This window comes from Polyodon spathula, chromosome 11 (genome assembly GCF_017654505.1).
Source record: "Polyodon spathula isolate WHYD16114869_AA chromosome 11, ASM1765450v1, whole genome shotgun sequence".
Lineage (NCBI taxonomy): Eukaryota > Metazoa > Chordata > Actinopteri > Acipenseriformes > Polyodontidae > Polyodon > Polyodon spathula.
Window position 1 is genome coordinate 27,738,133 of NC_054544.1, and position 26,898 is coordinate 27,765,030.

Sequence of the window (26,898 nt, forward strand, 5' to 3'; positions counted from 1 at the left end):
CAACCAATCCCAACACAACCCTAACACTAAACCCTCTCCTAGCCACAACCCATTCCAACCCAACCATAACACTAAACCCTCTCCTAGCCAAAACCCATCCCAACCCAACCATAACACTAAACCATCTCCTAGCAACAACCCAACCCTAACCCTAAACCTCTCCTAGCCACAACCCACCCCAACCTTAACACTCTCCTAGCCACACCCCATCCCAACCCTAACACTAAACCCTCTCCTAGCAACAACCCAACCCTAACCCTAAACCTATCCCAGCCACAACCAATCCCAACACAACCCTAACAATAAACCCTCTCCTAGCCACAAACCATCCCAACCCTAACACTAAACCATCTCCTAGCCACAACCCATCCCAACCCTAACACTAAACCCTCTCCTAGCCACAACCCATCCCAACCCTAACACTAAACCATCTCCTAGCAACAACCCAACCCTAACCCTAAACCTCTCCTAGCCACAACTAATCCCAACACAACCCTAACAATAAACCCTCTCCTAGCCACAACCCATCCCAACCCTAACACTAAACCATCTCCTAGCAACAACCCAACCCTAACCCTAACCCTCTCCTAGCCACAACCCATCCCAACACAATAACCTAAACCCTCTCCTAGCCACAACCCATCCCAACCCTAACCTAAAACAACCCTAAGCCTAACCCTAAACCTCCCAACCCTAGCCAACCCTAACACTAAACCATCTCCTAGCAACAACCCAACCCTAGCCCTAACACTAAACCCTCTCCTAGCCACAACCCATCCCAACCATAACACTAAACCCTCTCCTAGCTACAACCCATCCCAACCCAACCATAACACTAAACCATCTCCTAGCAACAACCCAACCCTAACCCTAAACCTCTCCTATCCACAACCCACCCCAACCCTAACCCTCTCCTAGCCACAACCCATCCCAACCCAACCCTAACACTAAACCCTCTCCTAGCCAAAACCCATCCCAACCAAACCCTAACCTATCTATAACCCATTCCATCCCAACCCTAACCCTCTCCTAGCTACAACCCATCCCATCCCCACCCTAACCCTCTCCTAGCCAAAACCCATCCCAAACAAACCCTAACTTAGCTACAACCCATCCCATCCCTAACCCTCTAATAGCTACAACCCATCCCAACCCCACCCTAACTAAACCCTAATCTAGCCACAATCCATCTCTTAGCCACAACCCATCACAACCCTAACCCTCTCCTAGCCACAACCCATCCCAACCCAACCATAACACTAAACCCTCTCCTAGCGACAACCCATCCCAACCCAACCATAACTAAACCCTAATCTAGCCACAATCCATCTCTTAGCCACAACCCATCACAACCCATCCCAACCCTAACACTAAACCCTCTCCTAGCCACAACCCATCCCAACCCAACCATAACCCTAAACCACTAAACCCTCTCCTAGCCACAACCCACCCCAACACAACCATAACTAAACCCTAAACTAGCCACAATCCATCTCTTAGCCACAACCCATCACAACCCTAACCCTCTCCTAGCCACAACCCATTCCAACCCAACCCTAACACTAAACCCTCTCCTAGCAACAACCCAACCCTAACCCTAAACCTCTCCTAGCCACAACCCATCCCAACCCAACCCTAACACTAAACCCTCTCCTAGCCACAACCCATCCCAACCCAACCCTAACACTAAACCCTCTCCTAGCCACAACCCATCCCAACCCAACCCTAACACTAAACCCTCTCCTAGCCACAACCCATCCCAACCCAACCCTAACACTAAACCCTCTCCTAGCAACAACCCAACCCTAACCCTAAACCTCTCCTAGCCACAACCCACCCCAACCCTAACCCTCTCCTAGCCAAAACCCATCCCACCCAAACCCTAACCCATCTACAACCCATCCCACCCCAACCCTAACCCTCTCCTAGCTACAACCCATCCCATCCCCACCCTAACTAAACCCTCTCCTAGCCAAAACCCATCCCAACCAAACCCTAACTTAGCTACAACCCATCCCATTCCTAACCCTCTAATAGCTACAACCCATCCCAACCCCACCCTAACTAAACCCTTTCCTAGCCACAACCCACCCCAACACAACCATAACCAAACCCTAACCTAGCCACAATCCATCTCTTAGCCACAACCCATCCCAACCCATCCCAACCCAACCCTAAACCCTCTCCTAGGCACAACCCATCCCAACCCAACCCTAACACAAACCCCTACTCCTTTCATGATTTCCAAAACACCCATAAAACCTGAGCATCTTATTTTTTTTTTCATGCATTTCAATGTTGATTTCAGTGTGATTTCATTGCTATAGCTCCTGATACTGTAATAGAAAAACTAGGAGACACAACACTACATGTAAGGGTTTGTGCTGCAGTCAAGAAGTCCCACGAGGTGTGTTGGTAAGCGTGGATCTTCAGGCTGTTACTTCACTGGCTCACTATCCCATTCCTCCACTGCAGCTCCTTGGCGTTCAGTCTGCGCACCAGTGCCAGTGATTAAACACACCCCACAATCATGTGGAGTGAATGGAAACAGCCCGACAGAAACCCAGCGCTCACAGCGAATGCGACGTTTTCTAATTTACCACGCAGCGGCAGGGCGCTGCACTGGTGATTTCATGGCTCCAGCTCCCGACAATGTAATGGAAAAGCTACGAGGCACATTATTATACGCAAGATTTCTGCTGTGCAGCCTAAAAGAAACTCCGCTCCCTCCCCCCCCCCTTCCCCCTGCTACATACGGAAAATGAAAGGCTTAAAAACTATTATCATTAGCTGCAAGATGCAACTGGGCTGTGTGTGTGAATGATGAGCTCCAAACAGCTTCCAAATGGGTATACTGGCAAAAGCACTAGAGGGCAGACGTTAGCACAGAGAACTGGGCCTGGGCCTGACATTTAATTGCACTGGACATCATTTCTACATCATTGGAACAAAATAGGTATATATATATATATATATATATATATATATATATATATATATATATATATATATATACACACACACACACAAAAACAAAAAAAAAAACACTATCTGGACAAGCAATGATGACACCTTCTAACGGTCCTGTTAGAGGTCAGCTTTACTAACCACTGCTCCGCCTTGACATGATGACAGAATTCACCCTTCCTGAGTCTGTTGATGTTCTGAGAACGATCCTTTAACAGGCGGAGAGTGGGCAGGTCTGGGACCACAGCTACAATCCTCAGTGTAACGGCAGTGTTGTGGGGTTGCTGTTCTGGGGTTGCTGTTCTAGGTCCCGTCAGCGAGATGACAGGAGGTTAAAAGCTCTAAAACCTGGATTGCAGACGAGCCCGGCTCTTTTACATAGTGGTCAAGACGCTCTTGTGCGGTGTTCCGGGTCGCCAGTCTGTGCTCTGTCTCCGCCCTGTTACACATGCAATGACTCTGCGCTACTCAACCCTGCTGTGCTGCTCGTAGTTTAAATACACGCAGAACAGCTGACCTTGCCACGCTTCGCCATCTGCTGTCAACACCACAGAAGGAGTTTCGGATCATGTCGTAGTTTAGAAAATCTGACTTGCGGAAAACAAAAAGAACACAAGCTGAATGTTATTTGTCCAGCCAAGACTAAGCATATACTGTATACTCAGCTGCTTGACAATGGCTGCGCAATGTGACATTCTCCAGCTCCCACGAATGTGGGCGCTGCTCAGGCAAAAGGAACCTGTTTACTTTTCTTGACAAGCCTCCTCTAAAAACTATTAATGATATTAGCCTTGCACAAAAGCAAACAGATTTACAAAATAAAAAACTTCAAATAACTATATCAAAACAGAAACATGGTTTCATTGATTGAAGTATTTTATTTTGTTTGTGTAAGGTATTACTGCTGGTCATTTTCAACCGTCAACTGTTGGAAGAAATATGCCCTGCTGTACCACGGGTGTGGAATAGGTTTGAACTTTGAACCGTGTCCACTGTGACCACCACCACCAACAACAACCACCAGTTCAGCTCCAGCAGAGTGTGTGTGTTCTGTACCAAGATGTGTATGATACTGATTTTGAAATTGTTCACTCTGACCAAACACTGCTAAGATCTTAGTGGAAAAAGAAATGCATTAGGTCAGGTGTCAGAGGGGTTCTTTTTCATTTTATGAGTCACACAAGACTCAGTTCTTGGCTCAACACATCTCTTCCTGTTAATGCTGAAGCGTTTACAGAACATTCAGTTATAGTATAATAACTTTAAAAACAAATTGAAATAAATCCTGAAAGAAGCAGCACTGCAGACAGAAGCTAAACTTCTGGTCCTCCATGCATGGTGGACAGGTGCTGTCCTTCTGGTCCTCCACTCATTGAGGACAGGAGGTGTCCTTCTTGTCCTCAGTGCACTGTGGACAGGAGCTGTCCTTCTCGTCCTCCATAAATTGCATACAGGAGTTGTCCTTCTGGTCCTCAGCGCATTGTGGACAGGAGCTGTCCTTCTGGTCCTCAGCGCACATGAACATGTGTGTGTGTGTGTGCTGTCTTGGATTCAGACAGAGTGGATGTTTGACAGAATGCTTTCACATTTTTTTGTATGTAGTGAAAGTCTCCTCATGGCTTGTATCTAGTGAAAGTCTCCTCATGGCAGTGTATCTAGTGAAAGTCTTCTCATGGCAGTGTATTTGTGTTTTCATAGGAGCACATAATGCATGAGCGTTGTTTCTTATTCTTGGCCCTGTGCAGCGTATCATTGTGATGACCAATCAAATCCCTATCTCTCTCCATCTCCATGGCAACCAGCAAGATCCCACTGACAGCCAGCAAGTCTGCCTTTCTTTAGAGAAAAAACATAAAACAGCTTGATGAGCTAGCCTGACTTCTAATAACTGCATGAGATTTGCTAGGGTTATTATCATGACAACGAATACTCCAGGACCTTGAAGAGGTTCTGGATTGAGGAAGCCAATGTGTGTGTGTGTGTGTTTTTCTTTATGAATCAACGGAAAAAGTACAGCTCAAGACTGCAATGACAGTTGCCTCTCTCTCCTTTCTCTGCTCCCATACCTGCTGCTTGGAGTCCAAGGGGAAAGGTTTCCACAACACAAAACACTCTTCCACTGGCACTGCTGGGCTCGGGCATCTTCGTTGTGCAAAGGGTAGATTCAATCAAAACATACTGCAGTACTGCTGCATGGCTTCATTATCTCAATTCAATCAGTCTAGCAGACAGAGGCACACAACCCCCAAACACAACACCGCCATTGTGTTAGCACAAGAGTCAAAGATTGGGTTAATGTTCTGCAAGCTCCTAACTGAAAGCACATTTATCCTGAAGTGTCTTCATAAAGCCAGTACTGTACTTGACTGAATCTCCATTAAGAGGTCCTGCAGAACTGTATTGCTGGCACAGGAGAAAAAAATTGCTTTGTTATGAATACCTCTCAGCAAGCACAGAATTCACTGCAGGATCTGGCGTCGAGACACTAGTGAAACTTTACAACTGACTTCAAGTCCGCGAGGAAGCTGTGTTACTGTATGACTGGCACGGCTCTCACAGGGGCATTGAAGCAGTGTTACTGTACGGGGGGGGGGGGGGGGGGGGGGCAGGGGTGCTTACCAACCACTTCATCAGCCAAACCAAACCAAACACTTTACTGGCTTCATTTCCTGGCAGTTCATCAAATATTTAACAGAACAATGGCCTGCTTCCAGTAATAGCTGGCACAGCCTCATCCAAGGAGGTGCGAACCACTGTATCAATAGAATAACTCAAATTACAACAGCGCAGAGCCAGACACGGGAGTGAGAGGAAGAAACATCCTTCCTACCCGAATTTGCTCAGTGCTGTAGGGTGCTTTACATGCAGATTTACACAGGGCTCTTAAAAACACCTTGGCACAATAGGATACATGGACTGTGCATGCGCGTCATCGTTTTTGATCTTAGGACCTCCACAGTAGTTTGCTTTAGAGCAGAAGGCTGAGCGGGTGCTGTGTGAAGGATTTGTATTCTTTCTTCTCTTCCTTCCTTTCTATCTTTTCCGAGCTCATACAAAAGACAGCTCTGTGCTGTGTGCCTGGAACTTTTCCTGACTCTTACCATTGCTGCTACAAAGCCAGCTGTCCCTGTCTTTAAATGAGCCATCTTCAGCAGATTCTTTAGAACACAACAACTGTTTCAACTGCCTTTTGAACCACTGCAATACCCGGTGCTGTGGACCAACTGGAACATCTTGGAGAAAGATCATTACAGGTCAAGAGGATGTATATTCTCCACTTCTTCACCCTACCCATTGCAGAAGTGAGGAGAGGACGCTGCGGGTGTGGGTTCCAGGAATGTGCTGGCAGGGCTGCAGCACCATGCACTCAAACTGCTTGCCAAGTAGAGCCAAAGCAAATCATTTCAAATGAGATGAGATGCGCCAATCCACAACACGAACAGCAGACTGCAGAGTCAGCCAAGCACAGAACACACACTGAAAATAAAGAAGATATCAAAATACACAGCCAGCCTGCATGTTTAAAACATGCCTGACGTAAAACTGTTGCGTTATTCCTGCCTGCAAAAGTATATGCCACACCACAACCGGAGTCTAGCACTCACGCACGCTCCCACCCTTCAGTTTATTATAAACGGAGGGCAGTTTAAAATCCAATTGATTGGATCAGAATCACCTCCCGAGACTTTCCTTAAATGTGAGGCCTCTGTAGTGCTCGCTTTAAATCTTTAAAAAACAGATCCATTCCTCCTCCTCTTCCTCTTCCTCCTCCTCTTCTCTCCTCCTGCTGCTGGAGGAAGTACAGCACGGCCTCGAGCCGAGTTTCACAAACGCACAGCAGAATAGACCAGAATAGCAAGCACCTGCGCCTCATAGAAAAACATTGGGATTGATCGACTCTGACTAATCCTTCAAGATGAAATATGTGTGTGTGTGTGTGTGTGTCTATGTTAACAAACAGCAACGCTCTGCCTAAGCCTGCCCTGGAGTGCATAAACACTTATTTGTTTTCTCCTCTCCTCTCCAGTTTAGTTTTAGTGTCACAAGGCACCCAAGCACAAGCTTTACAACGGGGCTGGTGTAACTTTTCAGTGCGACTCCCTTCAAATTAACTTTGTGCCAGTGTTCAAATGGTCTGATAGAACACATTACTGCAGCTCAATGCTTTCCCACTTCTATTTAATAGACTGATTAAGCACTGGAGAGACTCCTCTATTCCTCATCTGCTCCTGGAAATAAAAAGGGAGTGTGTGACCAAAAAAAAAAACTGCAACAACTATAAAATAAACATCAAAGACTACAATCAGTCAGCTGGGACTGGGGAACGAGCGACAGCGGCACTGTAAGAGGAACATGTGGGACATGTTAGAGAGCTTGCTGAAGCAGTGTCAAAACAAAACAAACCGAAAAGTAAACACTGTGCAACCTCTGGAGTAGATACTGCCATTCATATTCACTCATCACATACATACCTATATATATTTGTATAAATACATACATGAATAAATAAAAAAGTTTAAAAGAAACTAGACTACTGAAAAACCAAGGACTGTCCTGTTAACCTCATGCTCAGCTCAATGCGTGGATCAAGTTCTCTGTGTTCCCTGAGTTTGTATCCTGACAGCATCCCGCTACTGATTGGGCTTGTCAACTCTGCTGTGAACAGAGCAGGAAGACAATGATTATTGAGCCTCCAGACCCTTGCTTTAAGGAAATCATATTAAATGCATTTCCCTGATTCAAATCATTTTTGATCTGGTGCACAGGCAGCTGTTTGAGACCAGATGCATTGATGTTCGGCGTCTATCGTACCTGTGTCAGTGTCCCTGCCCTTCCCTAATGAATGAAGCTCCTACACCTTTTGCAGGGCACAGTTTAGAAAGCATTAGCACACCAGTATAGGCATCGGGCTTCAGCTTATGCCTTGACCAGTCCAAGCCTAGGCTGCGGGAATAAGGTTTTGCTTGACCTTGTGTTATCAGGTAAATATAGACACAGTTATTACACAACACATTTCACAGAAATCTTAAAATCTGTGATTCCAGCTCTCTATTGTAATTCACATGTGCACCCAGCCACAACACTCACACTGCAGCACGATCCCAACTGGTAATCACTCCCACGTGCATATTCCAGCACGGTCCCCCTCAAGAGAGCAGTATTCCCTACTGCCTCCTCTCTCCCAGATTACCTTCTTTATCATCCTCCACTCGAGACAGCACCTCACACGACACGGCACCACTGGGGCTGCATGTTATTAGTAAAGCATCATGATGAATGTCAACTATTTTATAGTTGGGAAAATATATATATATATATATATATATATATATATATATATATATATATATATATATATATATATATATATATATTTGTGTACTCAATCATCAGAAAAAGAGTCACAAGAACAACAATAATGAATAATACATAATAATTTACCAAATACACAAAAAACATGCACAAACACAAAGCCTGCACTCTCCTCCTCCAACCACAAACAAACTCTACATTTCACAAACCCACACCAGTCCAGGGATATCGGAATGCTAACCAGAATTGTCTCTCAAGGGGTTAACGCCATCTGAATTTGGATCACACTGCAGATGGGGGCTCCAGCGGTATAGAGATCCCGGAAATCAAAAGGAGAGGCAGAGCCATGAGGCAGAGAGAGAAAAGCCAAACTAGACTGCTGTGCGGGTGACCCTGAGGACCCCTGAATCCAATTCATTTACCAGAACCCTTGCTTCCCCCATTACAGGACTGAGATCGTAAACCTCCACAGCGTAACCAGAGTCCTGACTTAAAAAACTTCCCCATGTGTTTCCAATTAGCATTACTCTTCAAGTTCCTTGGGTAAGGCAGTTCCAGATTAGTGCTAATCCAAAGCTGTGAAACCTGCCGGCACAGAATTAATATTACACCCATGACAGCATAATAAAGGCTCTGGATTCAAGAGTTAAATATAGGTGGAGTTGTACATAAAGGACTCAGTACAGCTCACAAGAAGACGACTCAGCATTTTTTCAGCCCCTTAAGAAATGATCAGCCACCATGCCTCAGCAATGTAATCAGAGTTTGCAGTTTAGGAGTTGGATTCAGATCTGCTCCTCCCTACTATTCCTTAGTTCCTGGATTCCTAGCAGTAATGGTGCATTAGCCAGATTGCCAGAGCTAACCACTCCCCAGACGACTGATGTAACCACCATGCAATTCATCATTCCTCAAGACCACCCAGCCTCACAAACACTTGGAAACCTTTTTTTCCCAGCTCTCTGCAAAAACAAAATTAAAAAAAAAAAGATTTACATGATGTTTAGGTGTGTAAAATGCAAAACATATGGTGCATGGCGTTTTATTACTTGTTTACAACGTTCCAGATATCCCTCTCTCTTAGTCTTCAAGAGCATCCGTTACCGACGAGCGAATCAGGGTCACTGTGTGTGTAGCACCTTGGACCAATGACGCTCAGACGAATTGAAGGGCCCAGTCTGTTAAGAGGAGTGGAGCGTCCCAGTGGAAACCCTGTTGCTCTGTTTTTTATTTTGTGCCCAGGAAAAGATAACCTGGTGAGTGGTGATCACTGCACAGTGCTGTCAAATCCATGGTCTGGCCTCTCGCTTGCTGTATTTAAATCATCACTGGGCCCCCTTTTTATCAGTCAGTTTTTCAGAAGATCTTCTACTAGAATAACAAGGGGGTGGTTTTAATAATGTGAGAAGGACAAGTAAGGAATTAGACTTTCAAGCACTGATGTAATAAACCCAGGTGTACCGGGCAAAATCAAAACTGAAAGTCACTGTGCGTCACGCTGCACTGCCTGAACACTGAACAAACAAGAGACGTGTTCATCCATAACCCTGCAGTCACATTACAGATATGCAGCAGAGAGATGGGACAAGATTAGCAATTGTTTTGGAGATCTGGGTACAGTCCCAGGGTGCTTAATAAGGCAGCATGTAACACCTTGGCTGGAAGAGCAAGCATACAGAGGTTTTTAGATCCATCAGTAATACAGACCCTGTCATCCTGCATGGTTGGAAGATACTATTTCACATTACAGCGCAAGGTGTAACATCTAGGACTTTTGAATAGCTGTTAAACTGAAGATGAACTTCAAGCAGTGGTGTCGGAAAGTAACCTACCACTGCTACTGCCTCTGCTGCTGCTGTGCGCAATGCTTACTGTAAAAAAATAAAATAAATAAAAAATAAGAACTGTTAAGCTTATCTTCCATTTTGATTTCAGAGAGGATTTTACTTTCAAAGTAAGACACTCTCTGCAAAGCCTCCATCCCTCTGCGCTGAAGCTCAAGTCTCCCAGCTGCCTCTTCACACTGTGGCAGGGTCTAGCTGCAGAACCTGCCTGTCCCCTGCTTGCAGTAATAACACAGCTCCCAGAAATACTGTACACACTCCCTGCAGTGAACTGCGTACAGAGCGCGATGGGTTTGGCAATCTCTCTGCATCATTACTATATCTAAAACAATGCTTTTTTATCCAGATGATGCATTCAGAAGTGAAACATACAATCTCAAAATGATGAATGGAAATACAAAGAATTGAAGCACATCTGGTGACAGAGGCTGTACCTGCTGTGACAGAAATCCTTGAGGAGCCCACAGTGAAGTGCACACACCTCACAAACCTGTGTAGTCCAGCAGCTCCATACAGAGCGTGTGTACTGAAGAGTGACTTGCAGACAGCTACAGAAACGTGCCGGACACGTTTTGACAGCTCTTTGTTAAGTAAGCTGGTTCTAACTGCACGTAGGAATTGTATCAGCTAGTGAGTTAAGTGTGCTGATAGGTTCCTAAGAGCAAGTGTCACTTGCGAAGCCTGAAAACACGTGATGCGGAGGAGACTCAGGAACCAACTTATACGAGCCAAACACCTGCTGGCCAGCAAACACATTACAGCAATCTCTGGGCCCCGTTCACAGAAACGTGCCAGAGACCGTGTACACACAGCAACGGTCACTCTCAGAGACCGTGTACACACAGCAAGGGTCACTCTCAGACTGTGTACACACAGCAACGGTCACTCTCAGAGACCGTGTACACACAGCAACGGTCACTCTCAGAGACCGTGTACACACAGCAACGGTCACTCTCAGAGACCGTGTACACACAGCAATGGTCACTCTCAGAGACCGTGTACACACAGCAACGGTCACTCTCAGAGACCGTGTACACACAGCAACGGTCACTCTCAGAGACCGTGTACACACAGCAAGGGTCACTCTCAGAGACCGTGTACACACAGCAACGGTCACTCTCAGAGACCGTGTACACACAGCAAGGGTCACTCTCAGAGACCGTGTACACACAGCAAGGGTCACTCTCAGAGACCGTGTACACACAGCAACGGTCACTCTCAGAGACCGTGTACAGGTCACAGCAATGGTCACTCTCAGAGACCGTGTACACACAGCAAGGGTCACTCTCAGAGACCGTGTACACACAGCAAAGGTCACTCTCAGAGACCGTGTACACACAGCAACGGTCACTCTCAGAGACCGTGTACACACAGCAAGGGTCACTCTCAGAGACCGTGTACACACAGCAACGGTCACTCTCAGAGACCGTGTACACACAGCAACGGTCACTCTCAGAGACCGTGTACACACAGCAACGGTCACTCTCAGAGACCGTGTACACACAGCAAAGGTCACTCTCAGAGACCGTGTACACACAGCAACGGTCACTCTCAGAGACCGTGTACACACAGCAATGGTCACTCTCAGAGACCGTGTACACACAGCAACGGTCACTCTACACACAGCAGACTCTCAGTGTACACACAGCAACGGTCACTCTCAGAGACCGTGTACACACAGCAACGGTCACTCTCAGAGACCGTGTACACACAGCAACGGTCACTCTCAGAGACCGTGTACACACAGCAACGGTCACTCTCAGAGACCGTGTACACACAGCAACGGTCACTCTCAGAGACCGTGTACACACAGCAACGGTCACTCTCAGAGACCGTGTACACACAGCAACGGTCACTCTCAGAGACCGTGTACACACAGCAACGGTCACTCTCAGAAAATGTTTACAGACAGCAACAGTCACTCTCAGAGACCGTGTACACACAGCAACGGTCACTCTCAGAGACCGTGTACACACAGCAACGGTCACTCTCAGAGAATGTGTACACACAGCAAAGGTCACTCTCAGAGACCGTGTACACACAGCAAGGGTCACTCTCAGAGACCGTGTACACACAGCAACGGTCACTCTCAGAGACCGTGTACACACAGCAACGGTCACTCTCAGAGACCGTGTACACACAGCAACGGTCACTCTCAGAAAATGTTTACAGACAGCAACAGTCACTCTCAGATTGTTTACATAGAGCAATGGTCACTCTCAGATTGTTTACACAGAGCAATGGTCACTCTCGATATTTAAGAGACATAATTGGTGCGATTGTTCAACTGCTTTCATTTGAAGCCAATTTAAAAATCAACTAACAAACAGTGACTTGAATGTAAGTAATGTGTTGCCACTGTGAGAAGCTAATGTAACAGAATACTGTTAGTGGTAATTCTGATCAGGGAGTGTTGGAACAGATTATAGAGTTGTCATTAATAAATAATGAAGTGATTAAGACCTGGAAGGTTAATTAAGGTTAAAGGTGGGACAGGGAGCTGTGCAGACCTGGTACACAGCATAGGTAACGAAGGCCGATTAACAGCCTCTGTATCTGCGCTCTATTCCAATCTCATCACCGGCCACCTTATTAACTCAGGATGATTCCTGACAAGGAATACATTTGATTTGTGAACAAGCTGCCCTGTTACGTGTCCCCACGACGTGTGCCTCACTGTAGCGTCTTGACCTCCTCAATCTCCTTATTGCACAAACCAATTACTCTCGTCCCACTCAGCCCCTCAACAGGAATCACGCATTAAAAGCAGTTAGGAGCCTGCTCAGCCATTACATCACCCCGCGGTACACAGGGAGTGGTTCCTCATAATCCTCATTGTGACAAGTTATATGTGAAGAAGGTCAAGCTGCTTCCTGCAGTAGGTGCAACTCTCTCCCTCAAACAGGGAAACTGATTCTGGAATCACTGTTAAACTTGAATTCAAATTGTGTTTTCCATCGCCGCTGATTCGCCTGGTCACCAAATGCAATCATTTCCAAGAACAAGTCACCACCCCCCTTGAAAACGCCTTTTTATTTTGTTCCCCTCTCTCCCGGACATGCTGCTCCTGCATAAATAATAACCGCATTGGCAACCCCTGCTTTTGCTATTAACAGGACACTCTATACCTCCTTTAGGTCACTCAAAAACAAGGCTCTCCCGTGATTCTGGCATTCAGCAAAGCACGGGACAGTTAGAAAACAGTTCCTCGTAATCTCAGAATGTGGTTCTTTCTTTAGCAGCGTTCTGTCAAATCAGCCCGTTTACGTTTTCTTACTGTCATGTTCGCTGGCTGAGCAGAGGGCTGGCACTGGGTGAGCACAAAGAGAAAGGCTTTAGGGACAGTTAGTGCTGCTCCAGGCCCTGTAAAAGCTAGAAAAGTTTGCGAGTTCAGGTTCTAAGTATGATTCCACAGCTCAATGACCCCCCCGCCACAAACCCTACAATTCATCCATCACCCACCCTCTCCTCCACATCTCACACAGAGCAGCACGCCCGTATTGATTTTTAAATTGAATTGACTTCTTATAAAAAATGAAAGACATGCCCACAGACCGTCCTGATTAAATTGCAAACATAGGCTGTACATAGGCCAAGTGTGGAGTGTTAGCCACACCACTGATCCACCCACACAATCATTCACAGAGACCCAGCAAAGCAGCGTTCTGCGATCGTCTGAGGGGCCTGCTTTCACCAGCACAGTCCCTACGCATTGAAATGTGGACTCAATCAGATAAGACCCAGACCTTATAAAAGCAAAGCTTGTGTCCATTTGGGGATTGTTCAGAACAGGTATTGTTGGGGCAGCATACTCAGGTATGCCACATACAGAACTGCAGCTGTCTGCTGAAGCCAGCACTGTCTGCTCAGGACTGTTTATTTAACACACATTTAGAAAAGTTGCTGATGAAGTAAAGCCTTTCCTAAATGCGCAGAAAAATGTCTACTGCATCACACTGTAGGACATTAAAAAGAATGAGAAAATACGAAGTAGAAGATATAAAAAGCTAACCGCTGAAGACAGCTTTTCAAAGCTATGGTGCTTCTCTCTTCTGTTTTCAAAATCACCTGAATGTTGATTTTAATAACGAACTTGATCTTCCCCAGGGAACATTTCTTTACGTGTCACACATTAGAAACGGCTGCAGAAATGATGCAATGAGAATGCACACACACAGACAACAGGATACACAGATACACAACACGATACACAGATACACACACGTGCCTTCCGAGGAAGCTGACTGGGATTCTATATATATATTTTTTAAAAGAGTAAACCAGTTTAATTAATTCCAGAATTTAACAAGATCTTAATTAGCCAGTCGTGTACCTTATAGGCCACAAATTGTAATCCTGTGGGGATCTCGTTTCCATTAGTGTAGAACAAGCAGGCAGCTAATTACTGAGAAACATGACTGACAGCAGCTGGAATGCAACGGGTCAGTTGGCGAAAACTTTGTCTGCGCCACTTTACCTTTCAGCACAATTGTGCAGGTGTACAGAAACTGCATCTCTCTATTTCACTGAAGCCGAGTTATTTTTATTTGTAGAAAAACTGGGAGCAAGACAACGCAAACAACTTTTCTTAGGGATGTGACTAGTTATGACATCATGTTTGCTTAGGGGTATGACTTGTTATGACATCATGTTTTCCCTGGATTGTTGCATTACAGTGACCCTGACCCTTCTCTACCTGTGCAAGGGTCTGGCTTCACCCAGTCAACCTCCTGTCTTGGTCTCTCTCTCTCTCTTCAGTGACGAGACCTCATTGAAGTACTGTATCAGATTAAACACTAATAAGATAGCAGCCGTCAATCACCTGCGATTATGAATTCAAAACCTTGGAGTGCTTTAACGAGCCGCGGCTGATAGGCAGATTAACCTTGAGAAAGATCGGGGACTTGAAAAAAAATCAACTTTAGGAGAACAACATGAAATCCAGGACACAGGCTGTAGTTATACACCCGCTTTCATGCCTTTTCACACTCCAATTCATCTTTGCTTGAGTTGTTTCTACTCGTTTTCCAGCCAGCTCCGAGCTGCGTGTCGAGCACAGCTGAAGACATTCCTTTCTCTTGCAGAACACTAGCTGGTATGTGTCTGCAGCAGCACCGTACCGCTTGTTTAGAGCCAGCAGAAGCAACTGCTTGGCTCACAGTGGCAAGCATGCAGTCTGACAATATAACCGCAAGAAAGAACAATAACTTGCACTGAAACACACACACACCTCTCATTTCAGAAAAGAACTCTCTAAAAGTTCAATTTATTACATTAAAAAAACAGGACTAGGAAGCAGACCCATACAGGAAGGACGAAGGTCACCTTTCTTATCTGATACTCTTGGACTGTTCCTTTAAATGCTGCTGAAAAACTATTTGTTCAGACTGCGAGATAAGCCAGGAGCCAGACACCTTCAGAATCAGAACATCATCTTCAACAATTCTGAAGCCAGGACACGGTCTGAGGCTCCAAGGTACTTGTGGCTTGTTAGCATTCAAAGCTTGAAGTGCTTAAGGACTGGAAAGGTCGATCCCAGACCATGGGCTGACTCAGACAAGATGCATGCCTAAAATTAGACCTCTGGCAAGCGATCTGTCTGAAAGGTAGGTCAGTGAGATTTGTTTCAGGCATTATGTATCACAGGGGACCAGGACTAGCTGTTCTCATCCAGATCTCTCCTGCTAGGATGTGCCCAGTCACTCAATCTTTAAAACAGACGACCTCTAAACCACAGGTAGCTGAACCCGCGATGCAGTCTGGTAGAGAAACGGTGCATGGTACAGACTGCGAGCTCACTGTAAGAACATTTTTTACACCTTGCTTAAAAGAGCTTGGACACATTCAATGCATGCAGTGCTGTATAAAAAGATATTTACAAGAGGTGGAAAATACAAGCATATAAAGGAAGAGCTGTACAGCACATTAGGCAGTCAACTACCCAAACTCCCCAGTGCACAGAACACAGTTCATCAGAATCAAATCAGGGTTTTTCATTGAAAGGCCTTTCACTGCATGCTGTATGGAGCAGGAATTATGGAAGCGTGTTTATCTGAATAGGTTTCAGTTTCCTCCTAAGCACCATGCTTTGTAATCTGGGACAGGGTTAAGAGCTGAGAACTGCATGATCTGGCTGAAGCAGAGGAATCCAGTGCTGGATCAACACTAAACTCTTAAGCCCCTGGGAACGGCACAGACCCCGTAGGAGTCGTCATCCCAAATCGGCTGTGAAACAATCCTGTGAACTCACAGAGAGTCGCCACAGCCAGACACAAGCATGAGACGACACTGCAGAGGAGGAGATCAACCTGTGGCTGTTTGGCAGACCAGGGGGGTGGGGGGGTGGAGGGATGAACTGGCAACACAAATCGAAAAAGCAAATGAAACCGTTTCCTGTTTGGAAGGAAAAAACATAATATGACTTCCTACAGTATGTGTAACCTTAGCCTGCCTGCTTATTGTACAGCAGGGCTATCTGGAGAACCCTGAGGAGTGCAAGAGCAGAGCCGCAATGAGACGGACGGCTTACTCCTCTCCAGAGGCAGACAGAGAGGCACAGCAAGGCTGGGTTGCAGAGTCCCATGAAGCGGACAGGCAGCAGCAGACAGAATACAGCCGTTTAACACAACTCTGCACAGGACTTCTTTCCAGACATATTGACCGACATCAAAAAATGACTCGGGGCTGTATGACAAGCTTCACTGTAACAACATGTCGGAGTTGTCTGCTGGCTGGTCTGGATTAAGCAGGCATCGTGACAAATAACCAACCCTCTTATCCTCAGGAATTAACAATTAATTATATCCTCTGCAATGGAAATCCAACCCTTTCCTACACAGCACTTTTAGGTCGGCTAGGGTGTCCTCGGCTCACCGCGCACCAGCGACCCCTGTAGTCTGGCCGGGCGCCTGCAGGTTTGCCTGTTAGCTGCCCGGAAACTGTGTTGTTCTCCGGGACTGTAGCTCCTGGGTGGCTGGATAGTGAATCCACAGCGTGTAAAGAAGCGACCGGCTGATGGCACACTCTTCAGAGGACAGCGTGTGTTCATCTTCGCCCTTCAGAGTCAGCGCAGGGGTGGCAGCAGAGAGCTAAGTCTAAATAATAATTGGGCTTTTCAAATTGGGAGAAAATAACAAAAATAATTGGCACTAAATTTTAAAAAAAAAAGTGAAGTGTTACAGGCTGCATTGTGTAAGCATTTATCCAAACCCCTGGGTTCTGAGCAAAATAGAACTAAATCTACATCCAAGATTGCCTTTCAAGTAACATCAAGCAACAGCAATGCAGGGCTGGGAAGAAGACTCCTATTGCAGAGCAGTTCCAGTTCCAGATTTACTACCAGCCTGATTAGCCACAGTGTGTCTAGGTAACAAGCTCAGGTGTGTTATTAAAACTCACAGTAAAACCAGGAATAGATCTAACCGCTATGCAATGGGAGTCTGTATTCCCATCCCTGGTACAGCCTATTTCAGATAACATTTCACAATTATAGAGAATTAGAAATGTTTTAAAATGAATTGACAACAATATGTGCTCTAAAGAAGAGGCAGGAGGCTGGGGTCTGCGCTTCTGTCCCAGCAGCTTGTCAACTGGAGAATCGGGAAGACTTTAGGAAACAGTGACCTGCAGTGCAGCCTTTAGACAGAGAGGACAAAGGAAGAAGCCACATCAAGCACAACCGTTCTATTGGGTTTGTTCTACAGATGGCATCTATATCCTTCTACACTCATCCCCCCTGGATCACACAAGATTTCAACCTTGAAGCAGCCCCGACAACTCCAGAGCCCGAGGGCAGGGAATCCTCCTCTGCAGACTTCCAGGAATCCAGGAATGCCACTGCAATCCGAAGAATTCGCAAGACAAGGCAAGCAGCGTCACAGATAAAGAAGCATGCTGTTTTCTAGGTTGTATCATACAGTTCCAGTGACAGGGCTCCTGTAGTACTGGGGTTCAGTTCATTCATCCTCACTTCCACTTGCCATAGACAAAGGTTGGAGTTTGAATACACCGGCTTCATTGCTTTCAGGTTTGATCTAAAAACGAGAGCTTGGTACCTAACTGGCAGCATCTCTGTCTCACTCATTTAAATAAATACACAGAGCTACCTGGAATAACACAGTGGCCGATTCCATACCTGTGTGTAAAAGTTAAACGAAGACAGTGCATGCAGGGTTTAGACACACACACACACTCATTAAAACTATTCTCGGGTAAAGTGTTTATCTCATGGTGTTGCAGGCATGACAAATTCTACAACAATTCATAAACAATGCAACAAAAGACAACATGAAAAAGGGGCTTCTGTTGTGTTTCTCTATCCAAACTAACTTTTGAAACTGTGTCGCAATGGAAAGCGCACATACTTTTGTCCTCAGACTCTTGTTTGGTATACTTTTATTAAGGAAGAAATAATGTTGCTCTCGATAACCCGTTGATTTCGTTACGATTGTAACTGAGCAGGGAGTGTTAATGATGCTGTTTACAGTCACGTGAGTGTCACACTCGGAGCACAACGCAACTTTCTGATTCTTCACCATGACATAAAACAAACCAGCAACAAAACAGGTATACACTGTATCGACTGTCACGCCATGAAGTGATGTATTACTGGCCCTGAAACTGCCGAGGCACAGTAACTGACACAGCTTATCTTTCCACACCGCATTCCCAACACCACATTCCCCGTTTCTCATGCCGAACTAAGAAGCTCACGGATAAAACAAAGCGCACTCACTGCGACTTTGCCAAGGAGAGAGATAGAGAGAGAGACAGTGCGAAAAACAACCGAAACAAAAGACTTTTTTTTCCCCACAACAAAAGAGTCCACTGTCCGCCATTTTCAATTCAGAGAGTTCTAGTCTGCGGCGGAGACGAGGTTTGCTGTGGAAGAGAAAAAAAAAACCTGGGTTGAGCGAGTCGGCAAATCCTAGGAATCGGCCAAATAATAATATGCAGTGATCGGAAAAGCAAACGCGATGCGTAGCTTCTGTTATTTTCAAGACAAGCGGTTTTTCAAATTCTACAGGGGGGGGGGGGGGCTATACTAAACATATGGTGCACACTTAATGAATTGACCCCCCCATCATTTTCAAAACACCAGCAACCCTGGTGACCTTGGAAACCAAATCCAAAACTACATCAACAATAAACCCATGACCCCCGTGATAGCCTGCACCGACTCCGATTCCTCTTCCCAGCCAAATCCAACACGGAAAGGCTATTTAAGTAAACTCTTGCTGCCTGTCACCACACGACTAGTATATCCTTATAGGGCTTCTCCAGTTCCAAGATGGAGGGCTTGCTTTGGGGAAGGAAAAAAAAAATCAGTTGCCTGTCTCCCGACATATTTCTGCAACGCACAACCTTAACACTGCAGAAAGGGACGACAAACAAATAGAACGCTTCCCACATAAAGGGAAATTGAAGTCGACCCACTTAGCAGCTTACTGGAATGTGAACCGAGCCGATCGTCAGCGTAGGCGCTTTACTGTCGCACTAACTAAATACACTACAGTGGAGTACGGGCTGAGAAAAATGAGCAGACTTACCCAAAGTCATCGTCCATAGATTTGAAGAAAAACTTGTAGTTCGGTTTATTCAGGACATTTTTAAAGTCTGCCAAAGTGACCCGGTCGGCCGGGATGGGCAGTTTCACCAAATAGGGCGTCTCTTGGTCATCAATGTGATATATTATCTTAGTTTCCCCCATGGTCAGCGGCAGACCAATATTGAGACAAGCAGAAGACAGCTATGTTCAAGCCCTGGCTCCCCTTGTAAGTTCCGTTTATGTGGCCAGGGCTCTGCTTGGAATGGGTATTCTTCAAGGAAAACAAACGGTGTGTGTTAATTCCCTCGGCGCGCCAGACGCGACTCGGCCCCTTCATTCAACTCTCGTTGGAAATATGTCGGGCTTTTTTTTTTTAACACCTAAAAAATTTAAGTTTTCTTTCATACGATCTGTGTTCCCAGGATCTCCCCCAGCGACCTTTCTTTTTTAATTTTTTTCACCAGTCAGAAGCAGCTGTCTGCCTGTGTGTGTGAGAGAGAGAGAGAGGGAGTCTCTTTCCTAAGCGCAAACTCCCCCTGCAGGAGGAGGGGAAACAATCAATGGAAAAAAAGGAAGAAAAATCACTAAATACAGTGCCTCCCTGCGGAAGGAAACATTACACGAAATTACTGTGGAAAGTAAAACAAATAATTTCAGTAATTAGGGGGAGAAAAACACAACAAAACACAGCGCCGCGAAAACCTCAGCGATTCTACAATGAGATAGAGGCATTCTGGCAGTCAGATATAAAACATGCTCCAGAGGTTTTGCTAGGGGGCCCGCAGCTCAACACGACACGACCATCATAACAGTAAAAATAGACACCATGAAGCGTTCTTTCCTTTGTATAAATTAGTGATCAGCAGTCACACACAGCTTGTGGTTTTCACGAACTACTGTGCAATGTGAATGGTTTTTTTTTTTTTTTTTTTTTTTTTTTTTATGGGTAAATTATCGGGACGCGTGACATTTGCTAGGAAATAGGGACTGTCCCGACCATATAGGGACTGTTGTTATGTGCAGTGTCATCAACGAAACATTGCAGCACAGCCCAAACAAGGCAACGGGACAAGGAAACGGGACACTCATCGACGCTAACACCAGCAATGGCAGTGCAGAAAATGTATACGCAACAAAAAAAGATGATTTGCACAGTAATTTATCGCGTAGAATGCCATACCGCTGCGAGGCGGTTGCCCGGTGCAGGAAGACGGGCCAATTTAAAAACTGCTCTTAACACATGAAACGTTCTCGTTGAGCCCTTAATCTAACTGGGTTAGGGCTGATTTAATTTCTAAACTCAGGAATTCAAATTCTCTCAGCTGACCGGTCGCTGAAAACTGTGGCCCGTCTTTCTACACCTATGCGCCATTTTTTGTATTTTTTTTTATAGTGCTAGTGATAATATTTAACAGGATTTGTCTACTAAAATAAAACCGCGATTTTATCGGTCCCGGAGGATCTCAACGATACTATTGCAATATCACAGGTACAGCACCGTACTGTCAATGTGTTTTTACTGCCCTCTGCTGGACACTGATGGTAATTGTAATGTGAACTTGAATAGCCCTTGCCTGGCTAACGCTGCAACCAAACTTTGTAGATATTGGGGTCCCAGGGTACATACCTTTATACAGAATTGGGTCTCAATGGTAACGTTATTGTCAAATAAAGTTAGCGGTTTTCATGCATCGTTTTACAGTCACTTCAGCGTTTCACATTCCTGATACTTTACAGTTATATACTAATCCATTGTGGTCACGTGTTTTAGACACACCAACCCGTTTTTAACACCACACGTAAAACAACCAGTCAGCAAGAACTCCTTCGACCTTAAATTCAGATGTGTTTATAAAACGTGTGATACGATGTTGCATCAACTTTCTCAAGCCTAGTTACTTTTTTGAGGTGCAGCAAAATCACGATTTCTGGGAACCAAATATACCTTAGAACAGCAGGGACACGTTTTTTTCCAGTAAACAATCAATACTAATATGATGTTTCCTGTAACTATTTATCTGTTTTGAAATGTCTATTATAATGATCTAAACCTGGCAGATCCAAACCCCATCACTCTTTAGTGATGTACTAATGGACCTACTTTCTGTTAAGATCACTCCCTTCACTGCACTGAAACACAACCCTCCCTCTCGCCCTGTCCCTAAACAAAACCCAATGTCGCCCCAATCACTGGGATCAGACAGACTACCAATAGCCTGAGACGCAGCAGCACACACCTATGTGTATGACTGATGAGCCCCTAGCGTACACTCTGCTTTGTATTTGTATGCAGGGGTGTCTATGCCCGCTCTGCTATTCTCACTCTCAGTTGATAGCTGTATACATAAGTGCCAGTGCCAGGTAGGAAAACATCACAGGTCAATACCTGTGATGTTTTCCTACCTGGCACTGGACTGAACCAGATGAAGGCAGTTTTCAGTTTCAAGAAAAAAAGAATGAACTGTTACCCCCTCCCCCCTCCTCTCCCTCTGTATTTAACAGAACAGTCACATGCTAAATAATTCATTGAGAAGTATTCCTTGTGCTCACCACAACTGCCTGCGTGAGGCGGATGGAAGTCAATGATACATTTATCTACAAGAGCAGAAACAAAGCTACAGACCAACACATAGGAGAGAGAGAGGACGAGAGGGGTGCCAGGAGTCAATAATACTAACAGAGCACTGTGAGCAAACCTGTTGCCAAGTCTTGTTGAAGCTGCAGCCTCTTGTGTTCATAAGAAAGATGGAGTACCAGAGAAAGATCACTGAGGACAAAGGCAGGAGCGAGGTGGGCAGAGCGCTCATTTACAGTGCTTTGTTTACCAGACATCAAGCAGCTCCTGGTCTGGTCAGGTGGAGGTAAGTGTGCAAGGAGACAGCGATTAAAGTGGCACTGCTGTTGTGAATCTCCCATCCGGAGTGTTAATTAAGCAGAGCCTGTGCTGTGTTGATCCTGACCCCCCCTTCTAGATCAGTGTTATAACCTCTCATCCTTACCAGATTAGTGCTATACCCCGCTGAGTTAATAAACTGTACCGAACTCTAATGAAGCCACTAACCAAAACACTTGGAAACTTGACTTGGTTTCTATACCTTATATTTTTGAATGTTTTGAAGACTGGCGACGTACTGGGCCGTATCGAGGCCAAACCCATGCAAAATACAAACAGACCTTTTCATGTTTGTTTATGAATATTATGCAGTAATAGATTTTGTAATACAGGGTATTGTTGTTTGTTAATCAAGCTATGCCACTAACCTCAGAATGGGCAGTTATTCTTTATTAGCCTTGCAGTAATTGCAATGATTTGTGTGTTTGTTTCAGTATATGATATTAATAGATGTTTCCATTGCTACGAGTGATTTGAACCATACATAGGTTTGTCTTTCATTAAAGGAGAAAGGGATTCAAGGTTATCAGTGCTAATAGAAAGGCAGTGCTCAGCCCCCCCCCCCCCCAAATCTGAAAGTAAACTACATTTTTAATAAACGCTAAGAGGTGAAATATCAATGGCATGTGGCATTTGGCAATTGGAAATGTTTCACACTTGGATAAAAAAAAAAGTGGTGAAAAGTGTGCAGAGTTCAGAAATGAGAAGGGTATGAGTGTAGGAATGGAGGTATGACATCATCTTCACATCTGCTTTGCAAGAACAAAGAATCAATACAGAATTACACCCCAGTACAACTACTTGAAATTAAGGTCAGACTTTAAATCCTGTCAAGAGGACACACACAAGTATTTAGTAGAACAGGACGGACGGACGATAGTTACCTAAATAGATAGATATAATATAATGAACTGGTATAAAATCTTTAACAAACAACAAGAACCAGCGTTAGGCACGTTTGGTGGGTCAGGCTAACGGTCCTTTCAATTATTATTATTATTAATCCACAGCCGGGTGACCTCGCTAACTGCAGATGCATGATTATATTTAAAAGTAGTTTGTTTTTAATTCCCTGTAGTAGTTAATGCTGGCAAACAGAACTGAAAAGAGACAGCATCAGTGACCAGCGAGGCCGTGCAGGGATCGTCTCCACCCGCTTTCCAAACAGACCACATCAGTGACCAGCGAGGCCGTGAAGGGATCGTCCGTTTTCTGCGTAAGCGCCAGATCTGGTACTGGTACAGGTTACAGTATGTCGTCATTACCACGGGTTATGTGTTTCGGCAAGAGCAAAACAGATTTCACAAGTTTGTTATATTTTTAAACATTGGTAAAATAAGCTTGAAGCAGCTCAACCTGACAAGGCTCGCTCCATTGACTCAATAGAGAACCTCCTCCTGAACTCCCTGTCCCATAGCGTTTGCACACAGCGTGAAGGAGCCCCCATAGAAAACCAGTGCAGTGGAGTATCTTGGTGAAACAGAATATTACGGGTATCGATAAAAAGCAAGTACATGTGTACAGGTCAATCAGAAAAGTATCGGTCTTGCACTTGTGTTGAAAAGGGAGTCAGGACAGAAAGTGGGATTCTATCAGTATATTCTAAACCCAAAGCAAGGTCACCAGTACCGGTTCAGTACAAGTGTGAACAGGGTACAAGACACACACGGCTAAAGATCCAAAGGCAGCGGCTAAGTTACCCTTCAACGCTGAATTACATGAGCGCTACTGGGGTTGTTTTTCCACCTCATATTTACTTTGTTTTACCACAGATACATGAAAATAATAATAATAATAATAATAATTCAGAAGATCATTAACATTCAAACATTAACCAAACTGAAACAACGAGCAGCACTTTGTTGAAACGTTGCCCGGTGTTACCTGAGCACATTTCTGCCATTAAGACATCCACATCTTGTAGACAACACCCTGGCTGCTAGAAGGCATGTCTTACTGTTTGTGCCTTTTCTCCAATAAATGCATGATCTGAAGTTCCACTATTTGAGTACACCCGATCATCAATACGACCTCTTTGACCACAGCAGCCACTCTTGACGGTAAGTCAAGCAGTAGTGTAGTGTGCTTGCAACAGCACTGCACAGAGGAAACTAAGGACAATGGCCAGCTGCTTAGCATTCCTATAGCAGCATTCAATTAAGCTGAAAGCAAGTTGAGAGATAGCCAACAGCAAAATAGTTTAAAAAAAAAAAAACTGTTCGCATCAGAGCTACAGCAATAATAATTAGAGCGAGAATGTTAATGTTGTAATGAAGCCATTTTACTGTGATCTGACTCAATAACAAGGGGTGTTACAGTACAGGTCACTGCTGAGGTCTGCAATGTATTAAAGCAGGTAGACTCTCCCCCCTCAATATGAAGCACTGAGGTTCCGATGCTCGGCACAGCAAGGCTTCCGGCTTTAATAAGAACAAAATAAATCACTTCACAAACAACTTCTCTCCAATTAGAACACTTTTTCGCTTCTTGCTTATACAAAAGAAATAAAATACACTAGTGTCTCATTTTGTGCAAATATCTCGCAGCTTTTAACAAGACCCCTTATCAGGAATCTTTCTCACACCTCCCTCCCTTGTTTTAAAAAACATTTGTACAGACAGTGGGTGTGGTCCTTTATGAGAGGAGACCCAATGGAGAAAAAAAAAAAAAAGATTGTGAGAGGGGTGCTGGGTGCAGTGGTGGGTGTGGCTTGATGGGGATGGGCAGGTTTTGGCTGTAGTTGTGGGCGTGGCTTCTCTAGCAGATAATTGTGAGAGGGGTGCTGGGTGGGTTTTGGTTGTCGTTGGCCTGTCTAGAAGCTAACGTCCGAGATTGAGCCGAGTTGGCCATTGCAGTGCGAAAGAGTCAGCAGCAAGTTCAGCAGGCTGGTTAAGCTGCCACACACAATGACTAGTGGGTATCTGGGCAAGGTAAAGATGGAGAGTAGAGGGTTTCTCAAATCTCTGCCCTCGACTAATCACTTAGGGGACTACGATAGCTTTGGATTAGACTGCACTCCAGTTTAATTCAAGCTCTTTCTGGTGATATTCCACCTTTTAAGTGGTAAAATAACTGGAGTTTCTAAATAAAAAAAAAAAAAAAAAAAAAAACATGTGGGCAGTGCCAGAACTTGAATGCAGGTAGGGGGCTGGTTATGAGTGGACAAACAGAATGTGGGTGTGGCTTCAAGAACAGCTATGCATGGGGGGGTGGGGGGTGGGAGGGGACTTTTCACTGAAGGACAGGGTGTTTGACAGGAGCGGGACAAACCCAGGCACTGGTTTTAAAGGGTTTGTGGATCCCTGATTGCATGACCACAGTCCCATCCCTTCTGAAGCATGTTAGAGACAGGGAGCAATGGTTTCCTCCAGCACCAGTTCAAGGGTAGAGCCAGGCTCTTCATATTGTCTCAAACAAAAAAATAAACCATAGTACAATTATATTGCAATTGTGTTACAGTTTCCTAACTAGGAATCTGCAATCTACACTCATACCCACACTTAGACAACCAGGTTTCCAGAAAATCTACCTCCCCCAGGGATCAGAACACATCCCAGGCCGCTCAAGACTAGTTTAGTCTTTCGGTCTCCATGAATAGGGTCTGCATATAAAATGGGGGGGGGGGGGGGGGGGGGGGGGAATGTGAAATCCGTGACACACGTCAAAATACACCTGCACCGCAGAGACAGGTATTGGACACAGCGCTCACACATGCCTACGATCAAGAAAGCCACTCAGATAGTCAATGTAAGCTCTGCCCAAACACACTGGACTGCAAGAGAGTGCTCGTTGTAAACAGCAGATCGAGGCGTCTGCAGCACAAGCTCGAGGCTGGTCAGCGCTGCTGTATGAAGTGCACCTCTGGACTCTGAATGCCACGTCCTGTCCCTTTCCCAGACAACCAGCACCCTGCATGGATCTCCTGGACACTCCCTGGCGACCCGTCTCTCGGCGCTGGTATGGCGGTAGCAGCGGCTGTGTCTCACGCCAACACGTTGACATCCCTGAGTGCGACGGTGGTGTCGGGAGGCCGGTCTCCAGAGGGGGGCGCCGTGGGGACCGTCACAAAGGTGCTGAAGGTCTGAGCCAGGATCTGCTGCACTGTCTTGCGCAAGTTGATGTGCAGCCGGGCCTGCGTCTGGTAGAACACCTCCACAGCGAAGGACTTCATGGTGCCTCCGCACAGGTCCTCGTACAACGGCACCGTGTACATCCGTGATGTCTGTGGAGAGTTAACATAGGGAGGGGGGAGGGGGGAGGGCAGGATGGGAGTTCATGTTACGTCTCATATCTATTTATCATGCATGTTTTTTTTCAACACAAACCGAGGGGGA

The 26,898-nt window shown here is 45.4% G+C and overlaps 2 protein-coding genes across 5 annotated transcripts in view; both read right to left on the minus strand.

Annotated features, from left to right (window-relative positions):
- LOC121322921 (segment polarity protein dishevelled homolog DVL-3-like) overlaps window positions 1–20,193 on the minus strand; it is a 39,852-nt gene extending 19,659 nt beyond the window's left edge. For 3 of the 4 annotated variants that reach the window (XM_041263537.1, XM_041263535.1, XM_041263536.1), the window contains exon 1: window positions 19,673–20,192. In XM_041263537.1, coding sequence (XP_041119471.1) covers window positions 19,673–19,833 — 161 coding nt within the window. In that variant the 5' untranslated portion in view covers window positions 19,834–20,192. Of the gene's footprint in view, window positions 1–19,672 lie in introns of all 4 variants that reach the window. The other variant, XM_041263534.1, reaches the window with a different exon arrangement.
- A 6,353-nt stretch (window positions 20,194–26,546) lies between these two features.
- LOC121323439 (multidrug resistance-associated protein 5-like) overlaps window positions 26,547–26,898 on the minus strand; it is an 18,552-nt gene continuing 18,200 nt past the window's right edge. The window contains exon 18 of the mRNA XM_041264536.1: window positions 26,547–26,786. Within this exon, the coding sequence (XP_041120470.1) occupies window positions 26,547–26,786 (240 nt within the window). The remainder of the gene's footprint in view (window positions 26,787–26,898) is intronic.